Below are 14,649 nucleotides of genomic sequence, written 5' to 3' on the forward strand. Positions count from 1 at the left end.
AAATGATGACGATGATAGCTTGCCTAGCACATTTGGCAGGAGTCCTTCCACCGGAGGAGAGAAAGGGGATGCTTTAGGCCTGGTTAGTGCTTGCAGAGAGTCACACTTGTAACACAGCCCTATTAATGCTGCTGTGGTATAAGGAAACTGCCTTGAAACCGTAATAAAGTCCAATCTCTATGCAACCACAGACTGCAACACTCACCTGGGAACATGGGTAGCTGCTGTTTGAATCTGCTCTCTGTTCTGTGTCTTCAGCCAAGTGTGGAATGTAGATTTCAGCATCCTAAGATTAGGAGACACCTTCCAATTGGCAACAGTAAATTCTCTAGCCTTTATACCGGGAAGAGTCACATCTGTGCCTCCTGAAATCTCTGAGGCAACACTGGGGGAGGTCACCTTTCTATAACCATGTCCAGATTCAGCTTGGAAGATACGAAGTGTCCTTACATATGGTTGGCCTGTCGAACCTGTGATATTCTCAAGCACTTCTCCAAGACAGGAATCTTTCCCAACCTGGCTTGCTGGGTCTGCTTTTCCTGGGGTTTAAACCTAGAACTGAGTTATGGCTCCTTTCCATAGGGACACCCCTGTCTATCCATAGGTCTGTATTGATCACTACTGTCTTCTTTCCAAGTTACTTGGTGGTGGTCTTTCCTTGATGTTCTTTGGTTATCTCTTGTTTCTGCTGGAGATAATTTGGATTAAACCTGGCACTGGGGACATGCAATTCAGATGCAGTGCAGTGCTATTTGTTTTAAAGTAGCACAGAGTCTATACAGGCCAATGGAAAAGGTCAGAGCTTTTAAAGCAATGTTTTTGCATGCCTGCTTTTGGTACTTTTGTTCTTCCTCCTCTGTTGACTCTACCCTGCCACAAGCACATTTCTTTTTAAAATCTCATTCTCTCTCTCGCTTACTGTTAAATGCAGCATTTTAAGCTTAAATATTACTAAAATAACAGCAACCTTTATCTCCACTCTTTTGTCCCTTGGCAGTGCATCCTTTGATTCTACAGTCAGGTTATGGGATGTAGACAGAGGAATCTGTATCCACACCTTGACGAAGCATCAAGAACCTGTGTACAGTGTAGCTTTCAGTCCCGATGGCAGGTACCTGGCCAGTGGCTCTTTCGACAAATGTGTACACATCTGGAATACACAGGTAGGTCTACTTAGGTGCCTGTGCTGTTTTCTTTCTTCCTGGAATATATCTGCTTCCTTTCTGTGTCATCCAGGCAACTTTAAGGGGACAGGCTGAGCAATATTGAGAATGACTTTCAAGGTGCTAATTGCTAATGTCATGGCTCGATGACTCTGATCTTCAGCCCTGTCTCTCACCAGCAATCCTAACAGTTCCGTTACCCATCCTTGCTTGCCATGCGACACAATTCATTCCACAGCTTTTCGTTCTTTTTGCCTTTGCAACTTGAGGGTAAAATACTTGAACACAAATATTCCTGCCTGGCCACCTGTGTGCATGAGTCCTGTTAGAAAGGGATGTCACATCATTGGGTATCAAAAGGGCACCTCCTGACCAGCATTTGGGTACTTCCTGAATTTTGTTTGTATTCCATGGGCCCTGTTGGTCTATTGTAGCCAAAAGAACAGAGTTTCTTTGTTTTGTGGCACATCAAAATTACTTTTTTTCCTGGCAGAAGTCGTAATGGACAGTAGTCTGCTTCATAGCCCCTGAAAGCTTATGCTAGATTTGCTGGTCTTTAAAGTGCTGCAAGACTGTTAATTGCATTTGATTATATTTTTAGTGTAACTGCTGAGGGATTGTCTTGTATCTAAGCAGCATGGAAACACCACAAGTGCATTCTGTTTCATTACACCTCTTTGTTTACATCATGTTTTTTGGATCTCCTGCAATTCAGTCTTGGGCACAATCTTTATGAGCTGGGGTTCCTTCTTCATGCATTCAAGAGCCACGGTCGGTTTTCCTTGCAAACTGTTCCTTAATCACCAAAGGCACAAAACACCCAGAATGGATCTCTGAGCATGCACAGAGCGGATTCTTGAACCCAATCTAGTATTCACCTCCAGGAACTCTCTTTATGAGCATGCCTGGGCCCCATCCCTGCAGGAAGGGCCTCCTGGAAATGAGCATGTCTCCTCTCTGTGCGCTGATCCACTAGCTGGGCCACCTTCCTCTGCTGGTGATGCGTCTCGGGGTCAAGAGCCATGCCCACCTCACCTTAGTCTGAGAAAGGACCTGTTCCCAGTCCCCTCCTGCCAAGCTATACATCTTGGTTATTCCCAGATACAGACTGCCCACCTGGGGAGTCCAGCCTTGGGATAAGATCCTCTGATTCTCTCATCTCAGTGTCTTGGGATGGCTCATATTCCCAGGATCCCCTGCCCCTTCCATGCTTCTGAAAATCAGGCAGCAGCCCTTAAGAATGTGTCCGTTTCTTTTCCATCACCCTCCTGGGATTGGGAGTTCTGTACATGCCACTCAGATCTCTGCTGTATGTACTCCTTCCTGTATTATGCAGGATATTTGAGAACCAGTTCTTGGCCAAGGCAAAATGATTTTGGTCTTGTATGTGCAGACTGCCATATTCATAGTAATAAAAGCTTGGCACTGATCGCATTCTGTGTTTTGCTTTCCTAGACGGGTGCTCTAGTGCATAGTTACCGGGGAACAGGAGGCATTTTTGAGGTTTGCTGGAACGCAGCAGGAGACAAAGTTGGAGCGAGTGCTTCAGATGGTTCAGTAAGTAACCCAGAATGGCAGCACATTGCCATGTCCCGCTCCCAGGGCACCTGAGTGTTTCAGGTACGCTTGGAATTGCAGGGTGGTTAATATGCGCAAGAAGAATTTTTCCTCCCTGACAAGCTTCTGCAATAACACACGAGTCAACAAATGCATGAACGGATTATCAGAACAGCAATATGAAGTGAGAGCAGAGCGAATGGTGGGGAGTTTGGGAAGGGGCATTGTTTCCTTGTGGGATTCCTGGAGGCAGCTGGTTGGCGACGGTGTGAACACTGTGCTGGTCTACATGAACTCCAGGTCTTTTCCCACATGACTTTTCTTAGATTCTTACACCCCCAGGGGATGGGTATTTGTATCTTGCTTTTCTATTATTCATAGGGAGGGAACAGTCTGGTGGACAACTCCCGTCATCATGTACAGGCATCCAAATAAAGCAAGCCACTAATCAAAGCTGAAAATGATTCTAACAAGGCACCACTGCCATTCTGTGCCTCTTTACCTCAGAGTAAATGCCATGAATTCAGTGATGCATACTTCTGACTTCCTGGGTTCAACATGTAACACGCTTTGCACTTTTCTAGAGCTCCCATTTGAACTCTTAATGTGAATTAGCCACATCAAGGAAAGAGAAGGAAATGCTCAGCTTCTGCCTGATTATTTTCTTCATTCTCTTCCCGCATGCCCTTCTGTCACAAACAAGGTAAAATAGGAAAGACTCCTTAGTAGTTCATTCACTTGCAGGATTCCAGCTTTGCTCCATCTCCGAAGAAGGTCTGGGGACCAGTCTTCCACTCACTACACCACTGATCTCCCACACCAAAACTCCTCCTGGCATACGGAAATTGACATTCTTCCCCTGTTGCACTCACTTGCTATGTACAGGAGGTGTTTATATGAGGGAGCATTCATGTATATACACCTTTCTCCACCTTAAAAGCTGTGCAGCCCAGGTAGTGATATATTTTTATTTTGAGAAAATGCTTGAAAATACCCTGCACAGAAAATCTTCTTTCTACTCATATGAGTCAGCCCTGAGAACAATGGAGAAGCAAGCCAAAGATGGCTTCTGTCTTGAGTTAGCAGGTCGGTTGGTTGGTTGGTTTTTTAAAATAAGCTGTGGAATGAAACGTAACTGCATTTGAGCAAACTTATACCCTTTTATCTATTGTGCTAGCTTCTCAGAACCATTGCAGAACAGAGAAGCGAGGGGGAGCAAAATGGAGCATGAGAATAAACTGTAAAACACGCTGGGCAAAGTCCATTCACATTCAGATGCTGGTCCTTGCACCAGAAGCCCTGTGGCCCCTTAAGTGTAAAAGTATCTTTAAGGACTCTTGTTTCAGTATAATGTGATCACCAGTCCACTCTGCGCTACCAATGGAGGGTTTTGTTTTGGGTTTTTTTTAACCTTACACTTTCAGCATAATCGGGTTTAACCAGTAGGATATGTGTGCTGTGGAACAGGGATGGGGAACCTGTTGCCCCTGGGCCCATGTGGCCCCTCTGGCCTGTGAGGCTTCAGCTGGGGCCCTTCTGCCACACCCATCCCTTCAAGGCAGAGTCTGCACTTGGCGCATAGAGATAACCAATGGCATTTCCTTAGTGTGCCACTCCAAGTCCCAGTAGGAGGGTGTGAGGCCTCCTGAGTGCTTTGCCTGCCCTCGCGCTCCCCAATGAGGAAAGGAGTGAGGCAGCTGCAGGAACCCTCGCCGAGGGGTCCTCGCCAAGGAACCCCATTCCCATCATGCCCAACAGGGCAGTTAGAACCAGGTCCCTGACTGAAAGGTTATGTGGAGGAAGTCCAGTAAGCAATTAGTCAGTGGCTTTGACTGCTCCCACTGGCTTCATTCATTCAGCCGGCTGAGGCTGGGGGCGTCATCCATCCTCACCCCACACAGGCTCTCCACATCTGTCACAGAAGAGGGCAGAACTGACTTTCCAGCAGCTGTGCACATAGTCTAAGAACAAGGTTCCTCTAAGTTTGCTTCTTGGCTACCATGAACATTCTAACAAGGTGGTGGTTCCATCAGCTTGCATGAAGGGACCAATGGCTTTAGGAGAGGAAATGAGTGGTATGCATAAGAATCGAAATTGCTCTACGGTCTTAGGACATGGTTGACTCCAGGGGCTGCTTTTCTGTTCTCTGGGTAATTGGAGCGGCCAGAAATAGCTGGAAGGCAGTGGTGCCCCTGTCAGGAGACCTTAACTCTGTGTGCAGGCTGCCTCATGTGGACAATCTGTCCCTACCTTCTGTCTTGCAAAATATGAAAACCTGTGAATTGCTGTACTCGTTCAGGTAGATGGTGAGTTTGTGTAACCACAAAGTCTCCCCACAAAGTGAGAGGTTCCTGTCATGCTGTTGAAGGAAAAATAGAGCTGAGGGAGGGAGGAGGGAAAAGTATTTGTGGGAGGCTTTAAATTTTTAAACGAAAGAAACTCCATGGTTGTATCTGCATGTTACCACATGATGGAGCATTTCTAACTGCAGAATAGCGACAGGAATTTCTCAGCGCTTGGCGAGCATTCCCTGTAAAGGAGAGCATGGAAGCTCTCTCTCCCCCCTACATTTAGCTTCATGTTCCACATGAAAAATGGCACCTGCAAGACAAAGTTCCAGGGTGAAATGACCAAGTTCTGGATGTGGGCCAGTCACGTCCCCTTCCAGCATTCCTCATCCCATTTTCCTTTCTCCTAGTTGTCTTCACCCTGCCCAGAAGACAGCATATTCTGGGGCCACTGAGCATATTTCATTGTTGGTGTGCTTTTTTGTTACCTCCTCATTTCCCAGTTGCCCTTTCTGGGCCGCGTGGTTGTCGACACTCAGCACCCGTCCTTGCTGTTAGAACATCTGAGTCAATGGAATGATTTCCCAGAGGGGTACAATGACTGCACTTCCCCAGCACCTCTGAGTCAGATAGATCTGGTCCTGTCTGGACACAGGCACTCTAGCCGTAATGGCTAAAAGCCTCTGCTGGGGCTTTCTTCCGCTGTATTCTTTTACAAAGTCGCGCCTGTGCTTGTAGTATGCATACCTTTCTGAACATGCCACCTTTCTTCCCTTCCTTGCAGGTTTGCGTACTAGACCTACGGAAATAGCGCTACTAGTTGGAAGCCATGGACCGACTATGAATGTGTACATAGCCAAAATGACTGTCCCCTTGACCCATGTACTGCTATAGTCCCAATGGAACCATGGCCAGTCCACTACAGCCAAACCCGAAAGAATTATATACATATACTGTATATTAAAAAGCAAAAACAAACGATTACACCCTGAAGATGACAGAGTTTTGTCACAGCTTGTGAAGCCTGTTCACCAAGTGCTGGGATCTGCCGTGCCCCCCCAAAAAAATATGTAAGCATTTTGGAAATGGGAAAAAATAAACAAGACAAGAGCGAACGAGAGTGAAAGAGAGAAACCTAACTGTGTGCATGCAGCCCATTGAGTGTACCAAATTAGGGAAAGCACCATATGGCTGCTGCTTTTTTTCTTCTCCCTCTTCCCCCACTTTTCACGCTTCTTAAAACATTGAAAGATTGGATTTTCTTCTTCTTCTTTTTGGCTTTCTTTCTCAGTAAGTGATGAGCAGTTTTTGTGTGCAGGAAAAATGAGTTTGCATAACCCGGCAACAGTAGTTTGTCCATTGCTCCCTCCTGTTTCATTTTATTGATGCGCAATTCCGGGGTGTGAATCAGTTTCATGCTGGTGGTTCTCACTCAGAATTGGGGAAAACCATCCTTTTGCAGCAGTTCTTTTGAAAGTGTTATTTTAAAAGATGTAGACATCTGGAAATGTTGTGGATATCTGATCAGTTGGGAAAGGAGGAAACAAAGCAGAACTTTTTGAAACATTAAGTTCAACATTCCTTTATGTTAATAAGATCCATTAGTTATGGGTTCACATGTTGTAGTGGGAGAGGTGGCTTCTTTTGATAGTGACTGTTCCAAAATGCAGGCGTTCCTAACGTAAAATATTTCTGCCCAGTCTAAAAGGGTAGAAAAAGTTAAGAGCATGCAGAAGACTGATGTTTGTGACACAAGCACACAGTGGGGGATCAGAATTGTGTCACTTGCCCAACCAGAAGCTTGTGTGTTGTATTTGTTTCATAGGGACCCACACATACACACAGAGCCCAGGGGTGTCTGCCTAATCTGTACTCTTCAACACAAGAGGTTGCTCTTGTTTGAGATGGGTTGGTATGGTCCCAATCCCCCCTCCCTGTGTGTATGTTCCAAACTTCAGCCCAGGAGTCCAATAAACCAAGAAACAGATCCTCTTTTTCTTTGAAACTGTAGTCATGGACCAATTGCATACTGCTAAGAAGAGGAATGAAATAGTGGAGAAAAGGGATTGGTTCGTGTTTAGATTCATCTGGGCGAGTGTTTTTGCTACAACTTCTGTGAGAGTTTTGCCCATACTTACTCAGATGTCAAGTGTAACCAAATTCCAAATTAAAGTATTTTTGATTTTTTTTTTGTTTGTCTTCATACAAAAACATCTTTAGCATCTCTCTGCTGCTGTGTCTGGAATGAGGCAAGACACTTACTTTCTTAAGGTACTGATCCACTGGAAACTTTTTCTGTACAAAGCATGTTGAAATGGAAAGGAGGAACTCCACCTTGTGGTGGTGCTCAGCAGACATGGTGCTGGTGAAGTTCCCAGTAAATTATGCCCCTTAGTTTTCCAACAAAGGGAAAAGAGAAGACAAAGGACTTATTTCAAGTTTATTTAAATACTGAGTGATTGAGCTTCCATAAAAGAAAATGGTCTTGCACTGATTTGACCCCCACTGCTCCTGTCTCATAACTTTTATATGTGCATGTGACATTACCCTCCCCTTTCCCAAATTTAAAATAAACGTAAGCTGCTATTTGTTTTTAGGGGAAAAATATGATCACTACTATAGAGTGTCTCTTTGTTCCTAATATCAAGTATCACTTTTCTTTGCGTCACAGCGAGAGGCTTTTCTGACAGTTTGCCTGCTCGCATGTTTGATTAAAAGTTAATGCCTGTTGTGATACCCTCTTCATAAAAGTATAGCATGAAGGCGATTCTCTGCCAATACCATGATTATATCATGTTTTATGCAGTCCCAACCTTTTCTTAAAAAGAAAGATTGTCAGGGTTTTTAACATTTCACCAAGTTTTTTACTTCAATGAATGATTTATACTCGGTAGCTTTGCAAGACCTCAGCGCTAGATCACCATTTCAGTCACAGCAACTTGGTATACAAATACTAGACGTCCAATCTGCACGGGTGGTTCTTTCCTTTCCGTGGGCAGAACAGCACATGGCATGCCTTTGGCAATGGCAGCCCCCTACGGAATTCCCTTTTCACTGCCTGATCATGCCTCGCGCAGCTGAAACAGCAGCACGCCGCGCATTTCCCTGCGCCATTTCATCGGCAGGCAGGAAACACAACATAGTCTAGTTCCACTCAGCAGGACCCTGAGTAAGACCTGGAACTTTAGAGAGCAAAGCGGCAGAGGAAAGGAGAGGTGGGGAGAGGGGCAACAGAATTTAGCGCTGCCGTTTTCAGCAGCAGCCCCGTTCTCTTCATCACAGGTAGTTCCATCCTTTATATTTCATTCTCGGTGGAGCTGAGCCAGAGAAAGCAACTCATTAGCTTTTTGGTGTCGGTGCTGATTTCTGCCCTCTCTCCAAGCGTGCACCCCCCTCCCTGGCCTTTTGAAGTCAGCAAAGTGCTGCCATAAAAGGCTTGGCAATCATTTTAGCCTCCCTTTGATACAGGCACCTCCATTATTATATGGGTTGACTCTATAAAGGAAGCCACAGCCTTGAATTTGCAAGAGCTGAGCAAGGCTATCCATGGATAGGACATTTTGGAGGGCTTTCACTCATAGGGTCGCCAAAAGTCAAAGATGACTTGAGGGCACATAGCAATTGTACTGTTACACACAACACTGCAAGAAACCAAAAGGATTTATACCCATTTGGGCAGTCAGTCATCTAATACGGCTCTGTACCAGCTGTTTGTAGGGGGTTGGGAATAAGCTTGATATGTTTAGGAGGATTTCCCTGTGAATTACAATACGTAAGAAACTTAATCTGTTGAGTATCCGGCACTTGAAAAATATTGCTTTCAATTGCTGGAGGTCCAGGACTGTGGCCGACCTCTGTCATTATTAAAATAATTTAAAAGAAGTTTTTAAAATGTAAAAAAAAAAATAAAAATAAAAATCTGTGCAATAATTTTAAACTGTGCTCCCAGGAATAGAGGCAAATGTGTTTGGGGGTGGGGGGATTTTTATTTTGAGTATATTTAAACAGCATTTTCTTTTCCTTTAGCAACGCAAATGTCAATTGCACTGAACTTAAATCTTAAAAAAAGTCAGAGGTGATTCTTGATAGTACTTTTGTATTTTGATATGGACAGTCTGTTCGTTTTTTTCATACAAGCTCTTGAAAGGATGTTTGGTGGACTTTAAAAAAAGTGTATAAAAACAAAAGATGGTGTTGAACTCTTGAATTTCTCACACGGCTGCATGATTCCACAGCAACATTCACATTTCTGGTTTTGCAACTGTTTAGCTGTGTTTTGTTGTTGTTCTGCTTTGTTTGTTTTCTTGTTTGATTTTTAAAAATTGATTATTGCCATTTAAGTGTGATATAGCTGATTTCCCTTCCTCCCCCTACTTTTGCTCTGAACACAGCTCAAGATTTTATTTTTTGGGGCCACGTTCAGCCAGTCTTTCTCTCCTTGAGGCAAGTGGCCCAGATTCTGTATTCCAACAGCAGCAGAGGGGAGAGTTACTTACTTGGGCCAAATACCTGGACTGTAAACATGGCCCTAGTTCTATGTACTTAATCTTACTGAAATAATCACTGTTGAGAATATGCAAAAAGGGTGCAAGATCGTAGCCTTTGGCTGCGCTTCAGAAAATGGCATTTATCAGGTATGTTTGCACTGTGGGCTTTTCCCTCGCCTGTCAACTCCACAGCTTCTGTTCCCTGTCTCGTCCTACAATGCACACCCCATTAAATGACCGTCAACCACCACCCATCGGTGGGCGTGGCTTCTGCTGCAGAGCACTGGGGCGAGGAAAAGCCCACGTGGTAGTTCCTTGTGTTTGCAGGAATGGGCTGCGTGAGCTGCCCCAAATTGCCAGACCGTGTGCTGCTGCCCTTCATCAGTGTGCCACAGTGCTGCTCCAGGTTTGAACTGCCTTCAGAAAGGGACATGTGTAGAACAGGGCAGGAACACACCCACACGCCATTTAGTGGGATCCGTAAAAACGGCTGGCTCGGTTGCCATTTTTTGTATCCAGGAGAGCCAATGTGGAAAGACTCCTTGGCCTTCGTTACTACCTAATCCTTCTTCCAAACATTGAGCGTTGTAAGTGTTTTCCAGCACCTCTCTCAGTCATGATCCATAGCCTGAAAGACAGTCCAGCATGAGGGAAAGAGCCTCAAATATTTGCAGGGAAGAATGGATAGGGACGGAAGGGGCATCCACCCTCCCTCTGTCTGTCCCACCAATTCTGCCCCCAAGTGCTCACTGAACCACAGACTTGATCACACTGAGCTCTGACCTGAATCATTAGCTGCTTCTGGAGAAAACTGAATGTCAAAGACACCATGACCATAAAAGCTTTGCAATTCTTCAACAGGGGTTCCAAATTTCCTTACTTTAAGGCATTTTCTAGTACCCATTAATTTGGCTGGGAGTGTTTGCTTTTCTTAAAATCGAAAGCTTAGAACATGGCTTTGGTATGAATTGTGTGGAGAAAGAGAGGCATGTAAATGCCTGGTCTGCTTCAGCAAAACTAGTACAATGACATCAAAGTGGACAGCAAACGGGTGGCGTTTTCAAAATGCAGGCGCAGGTTTCCTGTGGTTACACTCCTGAGAGCAAGGAGCTGATGTAACTGCTCAGCCACACAGACTGATCTCTGCTTCCCTGCAAATAGCTGATGTCTCAGCTGAGGGCATTGAGATGGAGCCATCTCAGAACTTTCAACCAGAGTACAACCTATTTAACCAGTCAGTGAAAATTGCAAATTCACAAAGAACCCTAAGCCTTTTTCTGGACATTGTCTTCCAAATGGTTGTGCTTATTTTAGGTGATTGTGGGGCAGATGGTATTAGCATTTTGCATCCAAATAAAACTCAAATAGGGGTTGATCTTTTTTAATGAGGGAGGCAATGAAAAAGACTCAGTATTTGTACCAGTTTACTGCTTTTCTACAGTGCTAGGAAGCTTAAGGAGTAATTGGTAGCTTAATATTTCCATTGAGTTTTGAAACAAGTATGTGAAAGTTTAGTGATGTTAGGGAGTTTTGTGTTGGGCAAACTGCTGCTGATACGGTGGCAGGGGGGATCATACACTGCAAATAAGCAGGAATTTTGTTGTCTTTGGAAAGAGAAGCTTCTCCCCATGGGGAGAAATCCTGCTTTTTAATTATTTTCAAAGGGGGAAAATACATTGGGCCAAATTGTAAAGGAGAGAGATTTCCACATACTTAGAAACGGCAGGATGGGTTGATCAGGATATGCAGCGAGGAAAAACCTGCATTAGCTAAGCAAGGAAAGCAGGGAAATTGGCCTCCCAGATCTTGGTTGGGGAATTGCTTTTAGAATTGGCATGAAGGGAGTTCATGTCATGCTTTGACAGAAGGAGGCAGCATTGTGGCACACGGACATTTGAGCCATAGGGAGAATCCACATAGGTGTCCAAGGGGGTGTGCACTACATCCGCAACCTCAGGCCACCCCCTTGCCTGCAATACTCCTCCCTTGCATTCCATGATGGCTTCTAGCTCCAGCCACCAACCCACCCGAATCTGTACTGACAGTGATAGCCATGTTGTGTTGATTACAGAAATTGCGCAATAATCCTGAAACACATTGCCTTTAAGGAGTTCTGCTTTTGATGGCTTCCCGCATTTCAGGATCCTTGTACACAAGCAGAACAATGTCTAGGAAGCTGCGTTCTAAGTAGGCCTCTGGATTTGGGCAGCAGTAAAGCTTTCATATCAAGGCCCTGGACCCTACCTATTCTAACAAGTGATGTTTCCCCCAGCTTATCCTATATATAAACTGCTGTTCATGTGTCAACCCCATAAACTGGCACAAATGCCGCTACCAATGATGCAGGTATGTTCAACTAAACATTGTGATAAAGCCTGAATCCTTTAATTCCTTACAAGTTCTTAGTGTTGAGGTTAATAAGAAAGAACATTTTTTAATTTTTATTTTTTTTAAATTCTCAAATTTGTGGATACATGGGGAAATCACTCTGTTTTGTTGTTGTTTCTGCTGTGTGCTTTGCGAACTTATTTTTCAACAGGCTGTGGTAAGCAAGTCAAACACGTATGATACAAAAGTAATCGCTCTTTTCTTTCTCCCCTTCTTCTCTCCTGACTTTGACATTGTAGTTGTAAAAAGGTTCCAATTTGGAGTTGCAAATCTTTTGGGTCCACTTCTGTGAGCCTTCCTATAGCACTGGATAAAAATGTCTACACCATTTCTTCAGTTATATATCCAGTTAAATTACAAATGTTGTACAAGTGTAAACCAGCCCATGTGACAGGTTTTATTTTTTATTTTTATTACTTGTTCAGAAAGACTTTTTATTCAGTTTTCATGATTTATTGTCTAAAGAAAACTGATATAGATGTTCTATACTGTCCTGGACCCATGTCAATTACACCTTTTATGATGTACTTTGGTTCCACATTATGATGATTTTGATCCCCCACCCCCAGAAGCCCTTTCTTAATCCCATTCTGGGCACATTTTCTGTTGCAGTTTTCCCTTTGCATTGTATTGCTCTGACAAGTGTAATTTGAATCAGATCTGAAAGAGGTCCAGAATAAAATATATTTTGATACGATGCTGGCTGTATTTATCTTTCAAAGTTAACTTGCATTTTCATTTTGTATTTCTATAGAATGCTTGTAACATCCACCAGGTGGTCAGATAAATCTATAATGCACCATACTGAAAGAAGCAATTTAATAATACACAAAAATGTCTGCTGCAAAAAGAACTATTATCAGCAGTGGACTTTAATATTATATAATAATATTTATATAACCCCTGGGTGAGAGTTCCCTAGTCCAGAAGGTGGGCTGGACAGTGTACCCTAAATAAAATACAAAGAGATGGTAGAACAAGGTCGACAAAACACACCACATATACGTGGTACATGCTAACACCTGAAGTAAGGCTGCATCGGAGAGAAAACACAAAAGTTCAAAAGCATTACAAAGCTTTCCCAAAATGTCTAGAAAAAAATGGAAAAGATCAGCTGGGGGTGACAAGAATGCAGTATAAGCACCAAGCATGATTTTCTGGGGTGGACGTTTCACAGACAAGGAATCCCCACTGGAAAGGCCCTGTTGAAACCATCCACCTTGCCTGATTTGGTGGGGATACTTGAAGAAGAGGTTTGGACTATGTCCTCGAGATCTAGCTGGGTAGATGCATGTGTCGACTTTAAAATGTGTAGATTTTAATTTTGTTGTCATGCAAAACATTCTGCTGTGCCTCTTCATTCTTTTACAGCTGAATATCAGCAGTAGGTCATTTATTCATGTCCACCCTATCATCCTAGTCATCTTCGAACTTCTTTGGTTTAAAACTGAGACTCCAAAAAGCTGAGTGTTGTAAATATTGCAGCTCTTCTGCAGTCTGTTCCATCCTGCTTTTGAAAGGCTGAAGTACTCTCTTGAGCCTTACTTGCTGAGTTGAAGCTAAAATATGCTGGTGGGGGTTTGGTTTGGTTTGGTTTGGTTTGGTTTTTTCCAGTGCTGCCCCCACCCCACTGCCCTTTGAACCCTGGAATTCAGCCCACACAAGCATCTGGCCTTTTTGCTAAAAGAGGCTGTCCGTGTCTGGCTTAGATCCTTGCACGCGGAGAGCAAAAGTCTCAAACATGCTCAGACTTCACTGAAGTGCATTGAGCTGGACACAGCTGCAAAGCTCCCTCTGACAGGGTCCTGCCTGATCAAGGTTTCCAATCATGAGAGCTCCGTAGGCACATGTGCCACTCCTACATCCATTTATGCCTTCATTTGTTCCAACTCCCCTTCTCCCCATGGTGTCATTGGCGTAGCTCACTTCGCCCTGCTCCAGGGCAGGGCTGGTCCCCATCATACCTGCAAAGGCTCAGTGTGAGCAGGGATGGTAAAGAGCACCTCAACTAGAATGGAAATGAAACTGCTGGAAGAGAAGGTGGCCATTTGAGGTATCTTCCAGTATGAAGGGTAGACAGTGCCCAGCCAGAGATCATGGAAAGCCTACAAGCTGGACGTGATTGAAATAGCACCTTCCTGCGCGTGCTCTGTAGTGGTACACTTCCTCTGGTAACATAGAGGTGTCATGGAGAGCCAGGCTGGTGTGGGGGTCAAGACTGGGACTCCTGAGATCCGGAACTGGTCCCCACTCAGCCATGGCTCCCACTGGGTGAATCTGGGCCAGTCACGAGTCTCAGCCCAACCTAGATTGCGAGGAGGAGGAGAATTATGGAAGCCACCTTAATCTCCTTGAAAGGAATAAAGTCGGGAGACAAGTGATTAGTAGTAATGGATAGCATTTATCTAATTCTCATATATAGTCATCCACACTGGTGGCTGCCACCGCCTCTTGTGGTCACGTGTTCCATAGCTCATTCTCCCCTGTGTGAAGAAGTACTACCTTTTGCTGCAGCTGTTTTGAATCTCTCATCATTCAGCTTCAGGGGACGAGCCTGAGTTCTAGCAGTGCAACAGAGGGGCAGGAAACTCCCTCTCCACCTTCTCTGTACTGTGCATGATTCTGTGCACTTTGTACCCTTTCTTAACTAAGCTAGGCAGTCCCTGGTGTTTTCCCATACTTGACTCACTCCAGCTCATTTTGATAGAGCTTTACTACACCTTGTTCAACTCCACAATAACCCTTTTAAGATCTGGTGACCTGAAT

General features: G+C 44.3%; 1 protein-coding gene across 14 annotated transcripts in view; it reads left to right on the forward strand.

The window, feature by feature from the left end:
• TBL1XR1 (TBL1X receptor 1) overlaps positions 1-12,580 on the forward strand; it is a 190,512-nt gene extending 177,932 nt beyond the window's left edge. For 13 of the 14 annotated variants that reach the window (XM_044434537.1, XM_044434533.1, XM_044434539.1 and 10 more), the window contains 3 exons: positions 998-1,163; positions 2,619-2,720; positions 5,793-12,580. In XM_044434537.1, coding sequence (XP_044290472.1) covers positions 998-1,163; positions 2,619-2,720; positions 5,793-5,819 — 295 coding nt within the window. In that variant the 3' untranslated portion in view covers positions 5,820-12,580. The remainder of the gene's footprint in view (positions 1-997; positions 1,164-2,618; positions 2,721-5,792) is intronic. The other variant, XM_044434543.1, reaches the window with a different exon arrangement.
• Positions 12,581-14,649: the final 2,069 nt, after the last annotated feature.

Source organism: Varanus komodoensis, unplaced genomic scaffold, assembly GCF_004798865.1.
Source record: "Varanus komodoensis strain SLA01 unplaced genomic scaffold, ASM479886v1 scaffold28, whole genome shotgun sequence".
NCBI classification, from domain to species: domain Eukaryota; kingdom Metazoa; phylum Chordata; class Lepidosauria; order Squamata; family Varanidae; genus Varanus; species Varanus komodoensis.